Source organism: Periplaneta americana, chromosome 15, assembly GCF_040183065.1.
Source record: "Periplaneta americana isolate PAMFEO1 chromosome 15, P.americana_PAMFEO1_priV1, whole genome shotgun sequence".
In the NCBI taxonomy this organism is placed as follows: Eukaryota; Metazoa; Arthropoda; class Insecta; order Blattodea; family Blattidae; genus Periplaneta; species Periplaneta americana.
In genome coordinates, this window is record NC_091131.1 from 67852327 (window position 1) to 67873875 (window position 21549).

General features: G+C 36.0%; 1 protein-coding gene across 1 annotated transcript in view; it reads left to right on the forward strand.

Moving 5' to 3' along the window:
* Positions 1–3196: 3196 nt before the first annotated feature.
* Prp8 (pre-mRNA processing factor 8) overlaps positions 3197–21549 on the forward strand; it is an 88630-nt gene continuing 70277 nt past the window's right edge. Inside the window, exons 1-5 of the mRNA XM_069847607.1 lie at positions 3197–3411; positions 9671–9957; positions 15450–15618; positions 17780–17944; positions 18921–19136. Of these exons, the coding sequence (XP_069703708.1) occupies positions 9684–9957; positions 15450–15618; positions 17780–17944; positions 18921–19136 (824 nt within the window). The 5' untranslated portion in view covers positions 3197–3411; positions 9671–9683. The remainder of the gene's footprint in view (positions 3412–9670; positions 9958–15449; positions 15619–17779; positions 17945–18920; positions 19137–21549) is intronic.

Genomic DNA, 21549 nt, shown 5'->3' on the forward strand with positions numbered 1-21549 from the left:
TCTAGTCAGTTTCAATCTCTTACAAGGAGCAAATTGAAAATTATATTAAGCTAGAGATTTCATAAATGATTTGACAGCTGTTTTCCAGTCATACAGAGACACTTTCCTTCAGACGAGACTCTGATAACCGTGCCTTCAGTTCTGTACATTTTCCAATTTGGTTTTGTTTTGGCCATCACAGCCGTCAGAGAATAGCTCAATTTTGTGGATATTGGACAAGTATATGTTGTTTAAGCGATGAAATACGCATGAAGCTATTTCGTTTGAGTCCTTATGTTTACTTTCAAGCCAAGTATAGATAAATGTGTTTGCAGGAGTTTGTGCATCGTTTGAAGAGCCAAGGCAGATTGTGAAGTTATAAATGTATAACTGATGAGAATAATATGTCTTTTGATCTGGAACTTTCGGTAAAATTTTATTATTGTGACAGCCATAAAACAGAATGAGAACACCTTTTTCATTGGATTTTATTCTCTTGTAAAATTGTTTGGCCTTCAAGTTTTGTAACTTTAACTGAGTAGATACAGTAACTGTGATTTTTCACTTTGTTCTCTTGTGTTTCAAATTCTTTCCTGCATCTGTATACATGTTGAGCAACAATCTGTTGCCAGAGTTGCAAAACTTATGTTAAATTCCGTATCAAAAACATTTTGGAAATTGCCATATTTAACTTTTTGTTCTGGGTTTGTGATACATACCAACAAGATCTTTATATTAAATTTAAGTAGACACTACTTTATTGTGCTCGATTGTAATGAGACTCTACTGGTTTTGCAGCCTGACTTATCAATGGGAATAGACTAACATAAAGACTTGTCCCATTCTGTAACCTGTATGTAATCTGTGGAGCTTGTCCCTTTCTGCATCCTAATGTACACAGGACTAGTCCAGTTTTGCAAAAGTGTGGTCAATTGAAACATCTTTTTAGCAGTGGCTCTGATACCTTCTACAACTTTACTTATACTATCCAGTATCTATCTACGAGATAAACAAGATGGCATGAAAACCTAGAAATATTTTTTTCGTGGACTTGTCCCCTTTTGCAATTATTGAAGCATATCCTGCCACCCATTTCTGAAAATAGCTCCAACCTTCTGTTCATGGCATATAACAGCCTCATTCGGACTCCCAAATCAGTGGGCATGAAGTTTTATATAATATAAAGTAGTTTATTGGTACAAACTTTCCTTATTAAAGGATTGCCACCAGGACAACAATTAATTTCAGTGAATATAATATGTCTGTTTACAAACTCAAATGTGACTTTTACAATTTTTTAACTTTACATATCACAATCTTCAATCTTAAATAAAACACATTAATTGTTAAGTCCATAAAGATGATTTCTCAAAATTGAAACAGGCCCCTTAATAGCGATAATGGCCAATTGAAGAAGGAATGTTTTATCTAATCCCATTGATGTCCAGAAATTAGCAAAGTGTAGATTGGATTTCTTTACTTCTAGCCAAGCAGATAGCTGCTTGTAATGACTCCAACAAATATGAATTCCCATTCTCATCCCATATTTTTTATCATCTGAAGTTGAAGATGGAACTAATCTTCGAAACGTTGCAATTTACTTTTCCATTACCAGCAATGGAAACAGTTCAATCTATGGTACCTCTTCGAAACAATTCACTATTGCTTTCTCTCTCATTTAGATGTAGGCTACCATACCCGGTAACTGTTGGGAAACAGGAAAAGTCATAGGAACAGATTTGGACTGTATGGTGCACAATTCACTACTTTTACTTGTGATTCTTGCAGGAAGTAGGCTACTTTGTTTGCAATGCAGTATGTGCGGACATATCATTATGGAGCAAAAATCTACGGATTCCTGACTTTTATTTTCTCTTTATCAGCTTTTCGAAAATTCAGCTCGACTAACTCATTGTGGTTGCATTACAGTAGGCTCACAGTCTAGTATATACAGTCGCGAAGATCAATACGTAGTAAATATGCAAACATTAGGTAGTTGCTCACCACTAGGATCGCTGATATCGCCTCATTACAGGCAATGCAAAATAGTACCGTCACAGTCTATAGTTTCTAGCAACCTCAAAACTCAAGCTCGTGACTATATATAGTAGACTGTGGTAGGCTTACTACATCACTCTATTTGTCTATGCTCTAGGGTAGGCATTGGCATATAAAGAAAATAGCTCAGGCTATAGCACGTTTTTGCTGCTGATCCGGAGCTGCGCTCGGACGTGGGTTTGATTCCAGCTTTGATTCATTACTCGATTTGTTTTTTTCCGAGGTTTTCCCCAATTGTGAGGCGAATGTCACGTACTAATTCATGGCGAATCCTTGGCCTCATCTTGCTGTTATCAATTGTATTCACACTAAATATCCTCATAGTCGTGTAGTTAAACAACAGTTGTCACCATATAGGCAACTGGCGCCATGCGGATGATGCCCGATCTATGAATATACCGTGCGTTTTTTTTTTAAAGCAAGACGTAAAGCGCTGCAGCAAGACGTTCTTTTATTACATTTGCTTCACCGTCGCTGCAGCAGCGCTGTAGCAAGCGTGCAGCAAATCAAAACTTCGCTTTACGAGTTTGCTGCACGATCCATCATGGCCGAATGTGTGTTTTGGTCTTTTGCGACGTTTATTATTGTCAAAATCGTCTAGTAATAATAATTCCATGTCATTATCATAGAAGTCGAAATTATTTAACATGTTCGGTTCTTTTAGGGTTAAATTTATTACGGCAGAAATAGAAGCCAATATTAAATGTCCACCATTTTGCAGTCATTTGACCTACTTACGTTTTTTTCGACCCTCATTTTGCTGTCGAAAAAAAACGTAAGTAGGTCAAATGACTGCAAAATGGTGGACATTTAATATTGGCTTCTATTTCTGCCGTAATAAATTTAACCCTAAAAGAACCGAACATGTTAAATAATTTCGACTTCTATGATAATGACATGGAATTATTATTACTAGACGATTTTGACAATAATAAACGTCGCAAAAGACCAAAACACACATTCGGCCATGATGGATCGTGCAGCAAACTCGTAAAGCGAAGTTTTGATTTGCTGCACGCTTGCTACAGCGCTGCTGCAGCGACGGTGAAGCAAATGTAATAAAAGAACGGTCTTGCTGCAGCGCTTTACGACTTGCTTAAAAAAAAGAACGCACGGATTGCAAGCGTATCTGTGGCCGTATGCATAGAGGAAAGGAGTGATTCCTCTATGGCACTATAATCTCTGGTACTGTGTTCTCAGACATGTGAGATATGCGTTGCAGAACGTTCGCTGAAGAGCCTGTAATTAATAATTGTCGTCCATGTTTACAGTCTATGTGTTTGTTCTACAATAATAAAATGTAATTGTTCAAAACGTTGCTTATATTAACTTTGTACAATCATCAAGACCGGTGATTTCACGCTGTGCTAAGAGGTATTGGTTTTCCGAGTTATTAATACTGAACTTTTAAGATTTGTAATTGATTTGTATTTCATGGTTGCTGTTATTTTATGGACTTCAGAAGAAGCATAACTAGTGTTTCCAGCAATTTTGTATTTATTTTGTACTTCGAAATTCGACGATAGCGTGTATAGGGTAATTATTGCACCCTAATTTTGGAAGGCAATTGAATTTTTACCAAAATTTTTGGAAAAGAACTGTAACATGACAACTATTCTTGGTAAATGTGTATCATGCGGTGAATCTTGTGTATGCTGTATTCTGCACATGAGTTTTCATGAGTGGAGTGTAATTAATAATACCAGCAAAGCAGCGTGGTGCAGTATGTTTGTAAATTCTGAAATAAGTGCCCCATGATAATATAGCTTGATATGGGTTTTGTGTATCGGTAAGCTACTTTGTGAATGCATTCTTCGGTAAATATAAGTACTGGTTTTGTTTTTTTCGAGAAAAATATGTTCAAAACCCCCAGATTTTTGCCCCAAAAATTAAAACGCAACCTTCACCTAAAACCACTAAGAAAAAGATGAGCGGAAAACCTTAAAATTTGAAATAACTTCAAATAAAAAAATCTAAAAACTCCTCACTTTCGTAAGTAAATTCAAAACACAAAGAATTCGCAAAAACAAAACACTTTAAATATAGACAACTTCAACTTCAATTTATAATAACGATCAACTTAACATTCCTAAGCTAATATAGTCTAACCTAACCCAAGTCAACAACGAAATAATTCAGTAGGCCTAAATAGCAAACTACGATCACTTACGGCTTTTTAAGGAACCCGCAGGTTCATTGCTGCCCTCACATAAGCCCGTCATCGGTCCCTATCCTGAGCAAAATTAATCCAGTTCCTACTATCATATCCCACCTCCCTCAAATCCATTTTAATATTATCCTCCCAACTAACACTCTATATGCATTTCTGGATTCGCCCATACGTGCTACAAGCCCTGCCCATCTCAAACGCCTGGATTTAATGTTCCTAATTATGTCAGATGAAGAATACAATGCGTGCAGTTCTGCTTTGTGTAACTTTCTCCATTCACCTTTAACTTCATCCCTCTTAGCCCCAAATATTTTCCTAAGCACCTTATTCTCGAATGCCCTTAGCCTCTGTTCCTCTCTCAAAGTGAGAGTCCAAGTTTTACAACCATACAGAACAACGGTAATATAACTGTTTTATAAATTCCAACTTTCGGATTTTTTGACAGCAGACTAGATGACAAAAGTTTCTCAACCGAATAATAACAGGCATTTCCCATATTTATTCTGCGTTTAATTTCCTCCCGAGTGTCATTTATATTTGTTACTGTTGCTCCAAGATATTTGAATTTTTGCACCTCTTCAAAGGATAAATTTCCAATTTTTATAGTTCCATTTTGTACAATATTCTCGTCACGGGACATAATCATATACTTTGTCTTTTCGGGATTTACTTCCAAACCTATCGCTTCACTTGCTTCAAGTAGAATTTCTGTGTTTGTGCATTTTCTCCTAACATATTCACGTCATCCGCATAGACAAGAAGCTGATGTAACCCGTTCAATTCCAAACTCTGTCTGCTATCCTGAACTTTCCTAATGGCATATTCTAGAGCGAAGTTAAAAAGTAAAGGTGATGGTGCATCTCCTTGCCCACAGTGAATTGGAAAAGCATCAGATAGAAACTGGCCTATACGAACTGTGCTGTAAGTTTCACTAAGACACATTTTAATTACTCGAACTAGTTTCTTGGGATTATCAAATTCAATAAGAATATTATATAAAACTTCTCTCTTAACTGAGTCATATCATCATCATCATCATCATCAGTTAGCGCTACAACCCGGGGTGGGTTTTGGCCTCCTTAACAACAGCCTTCCATCTTACTCTGTCATTCACCATGTTAGTCCATCCTCTCACTCCCATAACTTCAAGATCTTTGGATACCCCATCCATCCACCTCAGCTTTGGTCTACCCTTTCTCCTCCTGTTATATAGTCTACTCTTTAACATTTTAATAGGAGTGCGTGTTTCAGGCATCCTGTTTACATGTCCTAGCCATCTCAGTCTTTAAGCTTTCATAAATTTTACAACATCTTGACCTCCTATCAGGTTAAGAAGTTCATTGTTGGAGCGTATCCTTCATCCTTGATTATCATTGATTGGGCCAAAGATTCTACTCAGAATCTTCCGTTCAAAACTTCGTAAGAAGTTCTCGTCTTTCTTTGTAAATGTCCATGTCTCTGAACCAAAGGTGACTACAGGACGAACTAATGTTTTATAAACTTTAATTTTTGTCATCCTCGATAACATCTGATTTTTAACGATTTCCAGCCTGTATTCTGTCATTGACACAACCACTCACATCACAGTTATTATTAATAATAACTCCAAGGTATCGGAATTGGGATACACCTTCAAATGTATACTCCTGGATGGTAATATTCTTAGGGGTCCTTCTCAACTTAGAGGTGGACATAATCATGTATTTAGTTTTTCCTTGATTCACTGTTAATCCCATGTTTTTGGCATTCCTGGATAATTCAATAAATAACTGTTTGAGTGTGGGAGCATTTCTAGATATAATAGCTGTATCATCAGCATACACACAGATTTGACTTGATTTTGTGAATATGGTGCCTTTCTGGTCTACACTTTCTATTGCTTGGTGTATGGCCAGATTGAATAATACTGTGGAAAGACCATCCCCTTGTTTGACTCCAGTATTGATATAAAAGCTTTACCGGTACTAATTTTATGTCTCACTTTAACATATGCCATAGAATTGTCCATGGTCATTTGTACCAGTCTTATGATTTTTAATGGGATGCCAAATTCTCCCAAAATTCCGTAAAGCTCCTGTTTGTTTACACTATCAAAAGCTTGCTTAAAATCGATAAACAGCAAGTGAAGATCTATGTCCCATTCAGGCGAGTTTTGTTGTGCTTATAATTTCTAAGATACACTACATATTTCAGTGAAGTAAACGGTGATCGACAGACGAAGGCTGAATGTATCCGTAACCTTGACTTGGAGTAGGTGACATCATTAGTGATACACAAGAGGGGGGAAGTTGAAACACGAATTAGTGGGTTGCGCGGCAGGAGAGGCAGTGTAACTCGAGAATGCAAAGTGATAGAGTGTTCACAGTGGTATCAAACCATTGGTTATGAACAAGTCTACAATCTCTGAAACCCCTGGTATATGTATATGTATATGTATATGTATATATATATATATATATATATATATATATATATATATATATATCAGTATATCAGTGGCGGTTCCTCGGGGGAGGGAAGGGACGAAACGTCTTCCTCACATTTTCTTCTTTTGAAAGTAAATACTAAATAAAGTATGTGCCTTGAAATTCGAGGAAGATTCGATAATTTTTAAGTTCACAGCTATAAGAAAAACTCGGTTGATCGAGTTTTAAACGATGCGCGCTCATGTGCTGTAGAAAACTGTGGGAAAGATGCGAGATTGTCTGTATAGAGGAAAGGCACTCCATTCCTCCTCTACTGCAGTTAACACACATAGACAACAGCGCACTAGCGGCCAGAGAAAGAAGCAGAGTTTTAAAGCAGGTAAATGAACGGAGAGGGAGGAGATCCTCCTCTGAATCAGTCATGGGCGGGAAATAGAAACCCACTGGTCGTCCAGCAAGCTCACTACCGCTGCCACCTAACGATGTTGCATTCAACCGGACTATAACATATCTAGGAGGAGACACAACAGAAACAGTTTTAACGCAATGCTATGAAAGACACCATATAAACTTTTTTCTAAATTATAAATCAAAAATATTATTCATTGCACTTTATACAGAGTGTTTAAAAAATACGGGGCATAATTTCAGGTATGTATTTCCCACATGTAGACAATCAAAATAGTTCATTACAACATGTGTCCGGAAATGCTTCATTTCCGAGTTATGGCCTTCACAACATTGAAATTCACCGGAATGTTTTTCTTTCCGCAGGTCGTTGTCATTACAGAAGATGTTCAAAATGTCCACCTCCTGCTTGAATACAGACCTCACATCGATGTCTCATTGACCTGCGAACACGATCCCAAACTCCAGGAGTATTGCGTATGTCCTCAGAACATGCCACAATTCGATTCCGAAGGGATTTCAAATCAGGCACCGGAGACGAATAAACCAATGATTTTAAATGGCCCCACAAGTAGAAATCGAGAGGGTTCAGATCAGGTGAGTGTGGAGGCCAAGCAATTGGGCCACCTCTACCTATCCATCGATCAGGAAACCTTCGATCCAAGTACCAGCGAGCCGTACGACTGAAGTGTGCAGGAGCGCCATCATGCAAGAAGTGAATGTGTTTACGATTGATCAGTGGAGTGTCTTCTAAAACATGAGGTATTGTGTTTTCCAGGAAGTTTGTGTACGCCTGCCCCGTAAGTCTGTTTACAAGTACATGGGGTCCAACTAATCGATCACCAATGATACCGGCCCACATGTTGAGGGAGAACCGCACCTGGTGATGAGATGGAACAATTGCACGTGGGTTTTCATACGCACATACTTGCTGATTGTGGAAATTTGTTATGCCATCTCGTGTGAACTGTGTGCTTCATCTATAAATAATACTAAGGCAGGAAAGTTCGGATTTACACCACACTGCTGCAAGAACCACTGACAGAACCTAACTCGTGCAGGGTAATCTGCTGGTGACAGGGCCTGTACACGTTGCAAATGATAAGGATACAATTGATACTCTTTCAACAGTCTCCAGACAGTCGTATGAGGAACATTGACTTGCAACGCTACCCTTCGTGTGCTGATAGAAGAAGTCATGTTCACAGCCTCCAGAACCTCCTCCTGTACTTCTGGAGTTGTAGATCTTGGTCGTCCCCTTCCCAAACCAGGAGAGTTAAATTTTCCATACTCGCACAGACGGTAATGGAGACGTACAAATGTCTTCCGATCTGGACATTGTCGCTGTGGGTACCTCTCCTGGTACAAATGACGAGCCAGCGCAGCATTGCCGTCCGCCTTACCATACATGAAGTGTATCTCTGCCAGCTCTTGATTTGAATACATATTGTCGCTGTGGGTACCTCTCCTGGTACAAATGACGAGCCAGCGCAGCATTGCCGTCCGCCTTACCATACATGAAGTGTATCTCTGCCAGCTCTTGATTTGAATACATGTCGCACAGTCTAACGCCTACACAACACGAATGTAACCTTCGCCTCGGAATGAACTGTCAGAGTGCCCTCTTAATGTCTCCTTTGACGGCAACGACCTGTGGAAAGAAAAACGTTCTGGTGAATTTCAATGTTGTGAAGGCCATAACTCGGAAATGAAGCATTTCCGGACACATGTTGTAATGAACTATTTTGAATGTCTACATGTGGGAAATACATACCTGAAATTATGCCCCGTATTTTTGAAACACCCTGTATATGCTACTATTCATGGTTTGAAACTTTCGTGGATATTTGAAAGTTAAAAGTCGGGTTTATGTAAAACAAAGAGGAAGCAGTTTTACGTAGTTGATCCCTGAAATTCACTTCTATTCATTGTTTACTAGACAGGGCAACAGCCAAGTTGTCAGTTTTGTACAAATATATTTGAAAATGAAAGTAGGTACTCCAAACTACATCATTTTTAACATAAAAAATTAATCGGCCACCGGCAGGTTTCAACAATAATGATACTATGACTTTACAAGAACTGACATTCTTCAAAAGTATGTGATACTGAACTTGTAAAATGTACATGTGGCAACACAGACCACGTGGGTGGGTGCAGTGTTCTCGCTTTCCTCAGATTATTTCCCATTCCCATTTCCATTTCCGTAAAACTGTTCCGGTTACGAGTTAATAGCTAGTCTCTTTCAACACGTGTGATTGTGTAGTGTGCTCGAAAAATGCTACGAGGTTGTGAATTTCCTTGTAATTATTAATTTGTGCAATTATTCAACAATGAATGGAAGTGAAATCATAATATATTTTGGACAATTTAGGAAACTCCGTTTACAAGAACAGATTATTGCCATACAGAAGGGAAGGCCAACCCCAACACTACCTGGTCTTACATGTATGCATGTAGGCTAATTTGTAGCATGTTTCATTCAAGAAGGTGTCATTTAGTGCTGTTAATTTCTTTCCTCCTCTTAAGAAATATGCAGGAGCCGCCACTGATATATATATATATATATATATATATATACATACATACATACACATACACACTGTATATCAAATTTGATTATTTACAGAAGATTGTGAGCCATGGCACTTCCTCCATACTTGCTAGGCCCTCACCCATGGGCAACCATGATGGCCCAGCAGCAAGCAGCACATGCGCAGTTAGCTGCTGCTGCCCAGGCACAGGCACATGTGCAAGCAGCCCATGCACAGGCTGCGGCTCATGCACAAGCAGCACATGCTGCAGCACAGCAGGCGCACATGCAGGCGCAGGTGCATCAAGTGCATCACCATCCACCCCATGCACAGCCACACAAGCAGCATGAGGTCATCACAGAAGAGAAACTACAGGAGAAGGGTGAGTGCATACTCGTATTGTTACACTATCAACAATCATCATGTGTGTTGCCATTACCATCAATACCTCTATGTTTGTAGGGATAATATTGTGATGATTCAAAATATCAATGCGAGATTTTCTTACATCTCGAAAAAGTAATATTCGATATGCTGTCTGTGTACAGCAGTTTCTTCTAAACTAATGGACGAATTGCATTCATATTCAATATCAGAGAAGTCACTTGGAATTCAGAAGTAAACTTTTGAGTAGTCCAGTGTGTCCTGGAATTTAACTCGGTAATTTCCTATAAGACGGGCAAAATCCAACATGGCTGACGAAAACTACCAAAAACGTTCTGCCAACTATGAAGTCCAAATGTCACCAAACATCGCAAAATCAAAGATGAAAAATCAAATATATATTCATATTTTTAAAAGAAGAACAAGCCCTCCAAAAAAAAAAAATGAAAATATATTTAATTTTTTGCCTTTGATTTTTTTGGCGTTTCGTGGCATTCGAACTTCATAGTTGGTAGTACTTTTCTGGCAATTTTCGTCCGCACTTTACCCCCAAAAATCACTAAAACACAAAACAAAACATAATAATTTATCACCTTATCAAATAAAATTCAATTTTAAAGGCATGTTGGGTCCGATAAGTATAAGACTATTGATAAGTCATTTGACTGTAATAAACCCATACACATTTGATAAAAATAAAATTCAATTCTCATCGACGTCAATGACAACATCTTCACTACCAGTATAAACGACACAGGCTTTAAGGCAATCTAAACTTAAACCATGCAGGCAACAAAGAACTAAACCAACACTTTGTCGTACAGTCAACTTTGCATAAATAAACCACGTGTTTACACTAAATGAAATTCTCTTCGAACACTTATTACACCTTAACTTCTACAGAAAATTCAGTAAATAATTCCTATAAACCACAAAAAACAACTCAACACAATCCTTATTCACCAGCGAAAGAACTAAACCAAAATCGACACAAAATTTAATAGATAAATTTCAGAACATGGATTCCTTCCTTTCCCTCTTACTTCAAAATTCCAACCATGTGCACACAAAATAAATTATTGGCACTGAAAAGTGCCTTTTCGTAAGCATGATGATGCGCATTCGACAAATTCAGACAAATCTACATTGTAACACCACTCACGTCAAACAACCAAGAACAACTGACGTCATTATCCATTAAAAAATAATGAAAATTCTAGAATAAATGACAACTATAACCAATCAAATCGAAAGAAAATCACAAAAATCATAAAATGACAAACTTTCAATAGCTTTAGCCATCAGACACAACATAACACCACTCATGGCAAACAACCAAGAACAACTGATAACGTCATTATCCATTCAAAATTAACGAAAATTCTAGAACAAATGACAACTATAACCAGTCAAATCGGTAGAAAATCACAAAACTCATAAAATGACAAACTTTCAACAGCTTTAGCCATCAGACACAACATAACACCTCTCATGTCAAACAATCAAGAACAACTGACATCATTATCCATTAAAAATTAATGAAAATTCTAGAACAAATGACAACTATAACCAATCAAAATAAAAGAAAATCACGGCGAAACCTAGTACAAAAAACCTAGAACTAACTTGTAAAAGTCATTAAAAGATCACTAACATTTAACTCTGAAATAAAAAAGTTTGTAATACTTACTATATTCAACCAAGTGCCCGTCTTCTATGAAATTACCTTTAACTCATATCATGTAGGATTGTTACATTTGAAATACAAAAAATTTTTCCTAAAATTTGACAGGCAGTTATAATTGTGAATTACAGTGAAACCTCTGTTAACTGAAATAAAGGGGGCTGACCACATTTTGCGTAATAAATATATATCCTTTTTTATAGTTAAATGATTAGAATCTGACTCGTAAGTTGTTTATATGAAGCATCATATGTGTTAAAAAAGGATTGATGCAATGCTTAGAGTAAATGCAATATCATCATCACAATCGTGATCATGACCATGATCCATCATCAACCAGGTCAAGCTTTGGACTAACTGATCGGTTGTGGTCTCTATGGTTTCATGCCATCATTTTAAGGGTCTTCTAATAGATCGTCTTCCGAAAGGGTGATAAACTAAGGCTTCTTTCTACCATCTACTCTCCAGCACTCTTCCTATATGCCTCTTCCAGTTGACTCTGTATTCATGTTGGAAATCAGTCACGAGTTTAACTGCAAGTTTTTCCGAAATATCTTTTACGTATTTTTTTTATCCCAGATTGTCTACCCTGCTGTTTTCCTCCTCAATCTCATTTCACTACTTCGATATCAATCTTTGTCATTGTTCAGGCTTCAGAACCATAGGTAGAGTAGGCTTTATCATCAAATATTGAATACTCTTAATCTTGTATGATGCTGTACAGAGTGGGCTTAAAAACTGTATTAACAAGTTTATTTCTATGAATTTTGCAAAATGTGTGGTTTTGAAATTTAGCCTATATCTTTTTCTTGTTCATTTGAGATATTATAGCCTAAGTATGAGGGAGGATCGAAAAGTAACACACAATTTTTTTGGCAACATATTTAATAGATAAACAAAATGAAATAATGCACAAGAAAGCTACATATTTTACCCATTTTTCGTCATAGAAACTGAGTCTCTCAACACATTTCTCCCATCGTGACACCAGGTTCAGTACACTTTGTTCATAAAACTCCGTTTTTTGGGCATACAGCCATCTTGCGCATAACTGATTTCATTTCTTCATCTGAAGTGAAGTGTTGACCTCCTAGAAATTTCTTCATTGGTCTGAAAAGGTGAAAGTCAGACGATGCGAGATCTGGACTGTAGGGTGGATGATTGCCACTTCAGTGCCTCTTACTTTGGTATTGCAGCAGTCACTGGTCGGTCAGAATGTGCTTCATCTGGAGCTCTCTTCGAAGAACCTACACCACTGTTACTACAGTCCAGACAATCAGCATCATACACCTCCAGCATTTCCCTATGGATTTCACTCGGACTTTTTCGTTTTGCCGACAAAAAACGGACCACACCTTGCTGCTTTTTACTAGTAGACATGCTATCTTTACTCAGTAGTTAACCGCTCGTTACGCCAGGGTAACACCTGATCGAACCATTGCTGTCTGTAGCACAAGATTCAAACTATCTGCCAACTTTGAATGTCCTAACCAAAATATATAGTATTCCATAAAAAAAATTGTTGTGCATTACTTTCCCATCCTCCCTCGTATTTAAATGTGTTCTAAAATTTTAGCATCAATGAATATTTACCGTGAAATGCCATTATTTTGGATTTTTTCACAGAAATTTCCATATTAAAGCCTTTCACAATAATATTTAAAAAAGTGTTATCTGAAGATCATCCTCTGTGGTGGCTAATAAGACCTGATTATCTGCAAATAAGATTGTATCTGATTTAGTGTGCCTGTTAATGGGGATGTATCCCCTGTTTGGACATTGGTTTCGCCATTTATCTATCATGGAATTCATATACATTTTAAAAAAATAATGAAGGAAGAGGATAACTTTGTCGAGGACCTGTATTAATTGATTTGAAGTCGGTGATTTCATCATTTACTTTGAAATTTTAGAGTCTTTTTTTGTTTAGTCAACTGTCCAAAGGCAGGTCTGGATCCCACAAGTGAGACCAACAAGGCATGATTCATGAGGCAACTAGGCCAGATGATAATGGGGTAGAGTGGCCAGTTCCTTTTCCCCTCCATTGCATATATCATTGACTAGATACATATTACACTAATCAGACTTCAGGTGTATACAAACAATTGTTCTTCCTCTGACACAAATCATAATTAAAAAAATAATTATATATATTTCCCTTGTCAATTTTATTACTGTAATTACAATAAAATCTCCATTAACCAAAGCTCCGTCAACTGGAAACTGGTTTAACTGAAACGTGTAAATGATGTAACTGAATTTTTATGAAGAAATTAAAAAGTTATACAGCGTACTGTATTATGAAATATAAAAATTACGTACGATGTACGGTTCATTCATAGGTATTTATTTTTAATTTCAACACTGTGGATAAAATATAAGGGCAACGTAAGAAGCATTCCGAAGACAAGTATTGTTATGATCAGATCAGAGGAATGTGTGCAAAGACAGCAACGTGTCCTATTGTTTACACAAGCTGGCTAAACCCACTCCCAGCGCTAAGAAGACAGAGAGAAGAAAAGATGTGAACAAAAAAAAACTAAAAACAAAATTCCGGACATTTTTCGTAAAAAAATGTAGTGGTGAAGAATCAATGTTTAGATCTGGTAATGGTGTAGTCCTACTGTAATGCATTGTATCCTTTTTTTTTTTTAAATACATCTGATGCTTTCTTGTATGTAACTTATGAGTCAGTTTCTAGCCTTTTAATTCTAATAATAGGTATATATTTTTATTCGAAATTTTGCTTAAACCAGAAATGGTGTCAGAATCCTCTTTATTTCGGTTAACAGAGATTTTACTGTAATTAGAAAATAGTTTTTGTGCATCCAGCCTATTGTCTTCCTCTGTAGTAATGCTGTGTGGAGGACTTCATTTTTTAACTAAGTTTAACTTAAGAGACCATGAGGGATCTCTAAGCTTACTAGCAAAATAATCTACTGATGTAGATAACTCAAAACCGAAAAAAAAATCGAATTACCTAGTTGCAGTACTGAACCCTCTTTCTTTTAACTAAATTTAGCTTAAGAAACCATAAGGGATCTCTAAACTTACTACTAAAATAATCTACTGATGTAGGTAACTCAAAACTGGAAAAAATCGAGTTACCTAGTTGCAGTACTGGGCCTGCAAAATATATCTTGAACAGTTAAAGGAAACAAGCACTGTCATCGTGTACATGATTAAGAACTATGTAAGATGTAAAATGAAAATTTGTGTATGAACTTCATGATGCCATTTAATTTATTTTGAGAGCCGTGCAGCCTATTGACCTACTGTACCCTATTTTCGTATTTTAAATATATATTCCTACTTTTTTCATTTATAACCTCTTCAAGTCACACAAGACAGTTTACAAGGATGTATTTTCACAGAGGGAACTTTGTGGAAAAGAGATGGCAGACAGGTGAATTTCACCTCAAGGTTGCCATTCAGGGATACCTTTTTATACCTCTTACATATTTTAGATCAAGTGGTCTGCTTAAGATATTTGATAAAGGGAAATTGCATGTATATGAGATCATTTAATCATTAAAATAGTAGGCCTAATATAGACTTATGCATAAAGATCATTAATAATTTTTATACTGTAGTGAAATTTATATTTAATTGGAGATTAATATATGTGCATACTGTACAACTATTTAACTATACAGTAGGCCTACATATATATAAAAGCATGATTCAATCTACAAATTTTTATAATCAGAAATCCTGCCACTATCTTAATTAAATATACCATCTTTCAATATTTATATATTTTTTTTATTTCAGTTTTATTATATGCCATTATGACTATTTTTCAGCACAAAAATGGCAGCAGTTACAGTCTAAAAGATTTTCAGAGAAGAGAAAGTTTGGGTTTGTTGATGCTCAAAAAGAAGATATGCCTCCTGAACATATTCGAAAAATCATTCGTGACCATGGAGACATGAGCAGCAGAAAATACAGACATGATAAGAGAGTCTACTTAGGGTATGTGTTCTTGGACTTTTCATCTTGGTGCTCTACAGCCATGGACAGATTATTAGCAAAGGCACTTAATGTTACAAAATATTAATTTGCAAGTGAATCTTACTACCTTCTTGTACCTCATCCTAAAATAATTTCTCTGCACTTGTATAGCATAGTACCGTACCACATTTTAATAGTCATCTTAGTGCACGTTTGTACATTAATTGGAGGTGTGTTTCAAGGTATTGTGTTTCAGTGATACTTTACATGTTCAGTATACCAGAAAAAGTCTCTTTGTGTCACTTTTATGGCCTTCATTGCACAATGTCACTTGATCGTAATGAATGCATAAGATTTATTACTTCACAACTCATAATTGCAATAAGAAGTAGGTTAGAGGTGAGTTCGAGATATTTCCAGCATGGCATTGTCATTCTGAATTGATGTTATTTGTGAGTGTGAAGATGGGCAGAGCTAGAGATGTTTCTCTTAGAAAAGAAGCAAAATATAAGATGCTATTTAAAGCCAATAGCAGATCGCAGGCTGAAATCGGTAAAATTATATGTGTTAGTGTCTTATGCTAAGCAATTTTTGTGATAGCTGAAATAACTGAGTCATATGACATCAAATCAGAAGGAAAAATGTGGATGAAAATGGGCTACATCAACAGTTCTAGATTGTTTTCTACTATAAAAAGTTTATAAAAATAGACACTGAACTTTAACTCAGCTTAAGTTTTCAGCTTGTATTCAGTAATGAAAATATTGTTTATACAGTAGAACCCCAATTATCTGTCTTCCTATTAACTGATTGTTGGATTATCCGACTTTTTTTCTAGTTCCTATTTTTTTCTGCTGCAGAAAAAATTATGAAGTACTGCACGCTATGTTTCTACATAGTTTTTCTACATAGGGTTATTAAAAGTCTTTACCCTTACGTAACATGTAGTAGGAATACTTCGCTGTTGACAACAGAAATAGTTGGTCTACTTGTAAAATAGTCACTACAGTACCTGCTATCCTTACTATTTGAGTGGCCGTATTGTCTATTGCAAAATATCTCACATAGTTGCCAAAATAAAATGTATTGTGTTAATTATAGAGAAAAATTGCAAATAATTGAGAGGTTAATTTATGAAAATCTTCTATGGTTCGGATTGTCCTATTTTTTCGATTAACCGTTCAGTTCACCCCTTTCATTAGCACGGATAACAGAGCTTCTACTGCACTCATACATAGAAAAAAAATTCCTTTGTATACGAGATGTTTAGGAGTAGCCTTGAACGCGTGCTCTGGAGGATTGTTTCAGCTTAAAAAATTGAGCAAAATAAGTACTGCAGAGAGGAATAAGAGCTGTACATAATACAGTCATAAGGATTGTGATGTGTAATAGCGTCATTGTTAAAGTGCTACACTGCAAGCTGGAAGATTGTGGGTTCACTTTTCAGAGGGATCATGGATTTTCTTCATTGATCAAATCCTTCCAGCCGCACTGTGACCCTAGAGTTTACTCAGCCTTTAACAGAAACGAATATGAGTGGAGGTTAAAATGACGTATTTCTAGTCAGTGTATTGGTACGCGTAGTTTGGGGACTAGTATTAGAGGTTTAAATACCGAAAGTAAAAAATGTTGTTAATAATGATACTATATATTATCTGCCTGTCCGAAACATGGCTACATAGCCTGTTGAGAAAAATGTATTTATTTTTTTCCAAATCTTTATACTACATATTGCTGAGATCGTAAATTTAATGATTTGATATATTACATATCACTGTGATCGTAAATTTAATGGCACTACTAAAACTCATGGTTACTGCTACTGCTGCTGCCACAATAATAGCCTTATTATCATTATTATTATTATTATTATTATTATTATTATGTTATTATTTTTTATTTTTATTATTGGAAAAGCGGTTCAATGGCAGCAGATCAAAATGGATGATCCTGTAGAAAATGCTCTTGGCATTGTCTTTGTCCACTACAAATTCATTGGGATTTGCACTCGGATTTCTGGTGTGGAAAACTGATGTCCTGTGAGCTAATGATGTGCCACCTTTTATACATGAAAACCAGGCTATAGTAGGCATTTAAATGGCCTTCTACAGTATAATGTACTGTAGAATTTTTGTGAAACATGCTACTTTGCGTTGGTAATGAATTTGTATTTTTATTTCAGTGCTTTGAAGTACATGCCCCATGCAGTTATGAAACTTTTGGAGAACATGCCAATGCCTTGGGAACAGATTCGGGATGTAAAAGTGTTGTACCATATTACGGGGGCCATAACATTTGTGAATGAAATTCCATGGGTCATTGAACCTGTGTATATTGCTCAGTGGGGGTGAGTATTAAGTGTTGTTGTTGTTTTCTAATGCCAGGCATTTGACAATAAAGTCATTTGACCTCTTGCACTCCAATATTTTTCAAAGATATGGCCAGCCACTGAAGCACAGATTTTGAGGTGTTCCGAATCCATTTCTTGGAGTATTAAGTGTACAGTTGCAGTTAAGTTGAATGCTGGATTCATTCCATGTCAAACCAACCAGTCAGCCAACTTGACCTCAGATTTTTATGAAACTTTCAGGAATCAGTCTCCCTAAAGGTCTAAATGAAGTTCTTTAACGATTATTTATACTAAAAATCCTTCTGGCTTTATTTTTAACACTAAAATATGTTTTTGTATTGTCTGTATATGATAGCCAGTGTTTGTACTATGTTGATTTTCATAAACTTGTATGCAGTGCTGTTAAATACATATGATATGAGGATAATTAAGATTTTTGTTTTAGATTTACTTCATTTTTATTAATCCCTTTCCGTTTTTATTATGTTCGTAAAACATTTATTTATATTCCTTTTGAATTTTGTACATTAATGTTAAACGTAAGCCTATAACATATTTAATAAATGCCTAGATCATATATGTAACAGATAACTCCTTGCTGCGTTAAAATCGGCAGCACTTTGAAGAGAACAACCGCCAGGATCGCCACCCATCTGCCGTAAACGAACACAAGATGGCAGCACAGTCGCTAATGCAATTCAGATGGGTATTATGACGTGACTCCTTATGTAACAACTAGATGGCAGCGTAGTAAACCTGACAAAAGTTGTTAACCTCAAAGCCTATAACCTCGACATATCTGTTACATACATGATCTAGGATAAATGTCAACCAATCTTCAAAATTCATGTCTTCATACTTCTTTTTTTAAACTAATGACAAACACTTGAGTCATTCAACCAATTGTCCCCATCTTGTGGACAACACACCAAAGCTAGAAACATTTAAGATAACACAGTTTTCAAAATTTCAGTACTATGTGGATTATGATGCGTCGAGAAAAACGGGACCGTCGACACTTCAAAAGAATGCGGTTCCCTCCATTTGATGATGAAGAACCTCCTCTTGATTATGCAGACAACGTTCTGGATGTAGAGCCTCTGGAGGCAATCCAGATAGAACTTGACCCTGACGAAGATGCATCTGTCTGCAAGTGGTTTTATGATCATAAACCATTAGTTGGGACGAAGTAAGTTGTCATTGATTATCTTCATTGAGAACACTGGAATAACACTCATTTCTGTTATATTAATTACCAGGGAAAGGATTTATATGTAAATACATATTTACTTATAAAGCTAATATAATTTATATTTTGCATTATCTTTATGTTTCACAATGTGTAGGGTTGAAAAATCCTACTTTTATTTTCCATATTTTTCCATATTTTAGAGTTTAGTACATATTTTCGTTAATTTCCATATATTTTCCATATTTCATATAAAACAGTCCATATTATATTAGGTTTAACAATAAAACAAAACAAAATTCCATTAACTTTTAAAAATACATTTCAACAATAGAGATTTAAACACATGTTCAGTAATCCCTTTAACATCAGAGTTATTTGAAAATTAGCAGTCCTATCAACAATGGGAAAGTAAGTTACAAAACTGTATTAATTTAATTTAAAATTTTTAACAGACTTCAGTTGTGCAGCTCAACAGTTAAATGCCAGTCAGAGTACACATAGGTTCAGTTTTGTAAATCATACTATAAAGACGGTAAATATGCCAAAAGTACGTCATTCAGTCAATTTAAAATCAAAACTAACAAGTTACATTTCAGAATTTAAAGAAGATGGTTTATCAACTGACAATAAAATATTATTTTGTAATTTGTGTCAGTGTGCAGTATCATCTACACAAAAGTTCCTGGTGCAACAACACATTACAACTAGTAAACATCAGGCCAACAAACAACTAAATTCCAAGCAGAGACAATTGTTTTTAACACAACCAACAACATCGAATGTAAGATCTGAGTTTAACATCGACCTGTGCCGTTCTCTCATCTCTGCTGATATTCCTCTCTACAAACTAAAGAATAAGGTCTTCAGGGAATTCCTTGAAAAATATACTCAACATACAATCCCGGATGAGTCAACACTTAGGAAGACGTATGCTCCATCCATCTACGATGAGACAATACAGAAGATAAGAGATGAAATTAAAGATAGTTCAATTTGGGTTTCCATTGATGAGACTGCCGACAAAGAAGGTAGACTTGTTGGTAATGTAGTTATCGGTTTGTTAAGTGAACAATATTCTGAACGAATTCTTTTACATTGTGATGTTCTAGAAAAGTGCAATAACAAAACTATAGTTAAACTGTTCAACGAAGCTATGGGTATCCTGTGGCCAAAGGGTATTATGTACGATAATGTGTTATTCTTTATTAGCGATGCTGCCCCTTATATGGTCAAAGCTGGACAAGCATTATCTGTTGTATATCCTAAATTGACTCATTTTACTTGTGTGGCGTATGCATTTCATCGTGTGGCAGAAGTGGTCAGAGACAATTTCCCTAAAGTAGATTTGTTGATTTCATCAGTGAAAAAAGTATTTCTCAAAGCTCCCAGTAGAGTTAACGTGTTGAAAGAAATGTACCCTGAAATTCCATTGCCACCAAAGCCAATTTTAACTAGATGGGGTACATGGCTAGAAGCAGTTGAATATTATGCCGAACATATAGACTCTATTAACAATGTTCTCCTTGCATTGGACTCTGAAGATGCAGTCTCAATTGATACTGCGAAAACAGTTACCTGTGACATAAGTGTGAAGAATGACTTAGCTCACATTCAGCATACATTTTCATGCATCATAAAAACGCTCAAAAGTCTCCAAAATAGGCACCTTTCACTATCTGAAAGTTTTGAAATTATAAATAGTACTGTGGAACAACTGAATCGTGGTAGAGGTAAAGTTGCAGATGCAGTAAGAGCTAAGGTGGACACTGTACTTTCAAAAAACCCTGGATATGAAGAACTACAAAAGGTTGTTGCTGTGATGAGTGGTGAATCAACAGTGAAGATTAACTTGGACTTATCCCCAGCAGACATTGTGAAATTGAATTATGTACCAGTTACTTCTTGTGACGTCGAACGCTCTTTTAGTCAGTATAAATCTATCCTCAGAGACAATAGAAGAAGATTCACTTTTCAGCACTTGAAAGAAATGTTTGTAACCTATTGTTATGGTAACAGACAATAAAAATTGTGTTTTGTTGAAACTACATTGGAAGATAAGGTACGTCCATTATATTTTTTGTTTAGTTTGATTAAAATGTACCAATATTTAACGTACATAGTCATTTTTTTATAATTTTAAGTCCATATTTAATTCCATATTTTGGTAAAAATCCATATTTAATTCCATATTTTGGTAAAAATAACTACATATATATTTACATATTTCATATATTTTTAGTCCATATAAATCCGTTCCCTGTTAATTACTGTCTGTAGCGTGATTCTGAATGTTATGTAAACCTGACATCAGTGTTACTCCTACATCCAACAGCCATTATTTTGAGATATTTGTTAAAAAGACGTAGGGGACGATGGATATCAGTTACTGAAGCACTACAAATTTAACAAA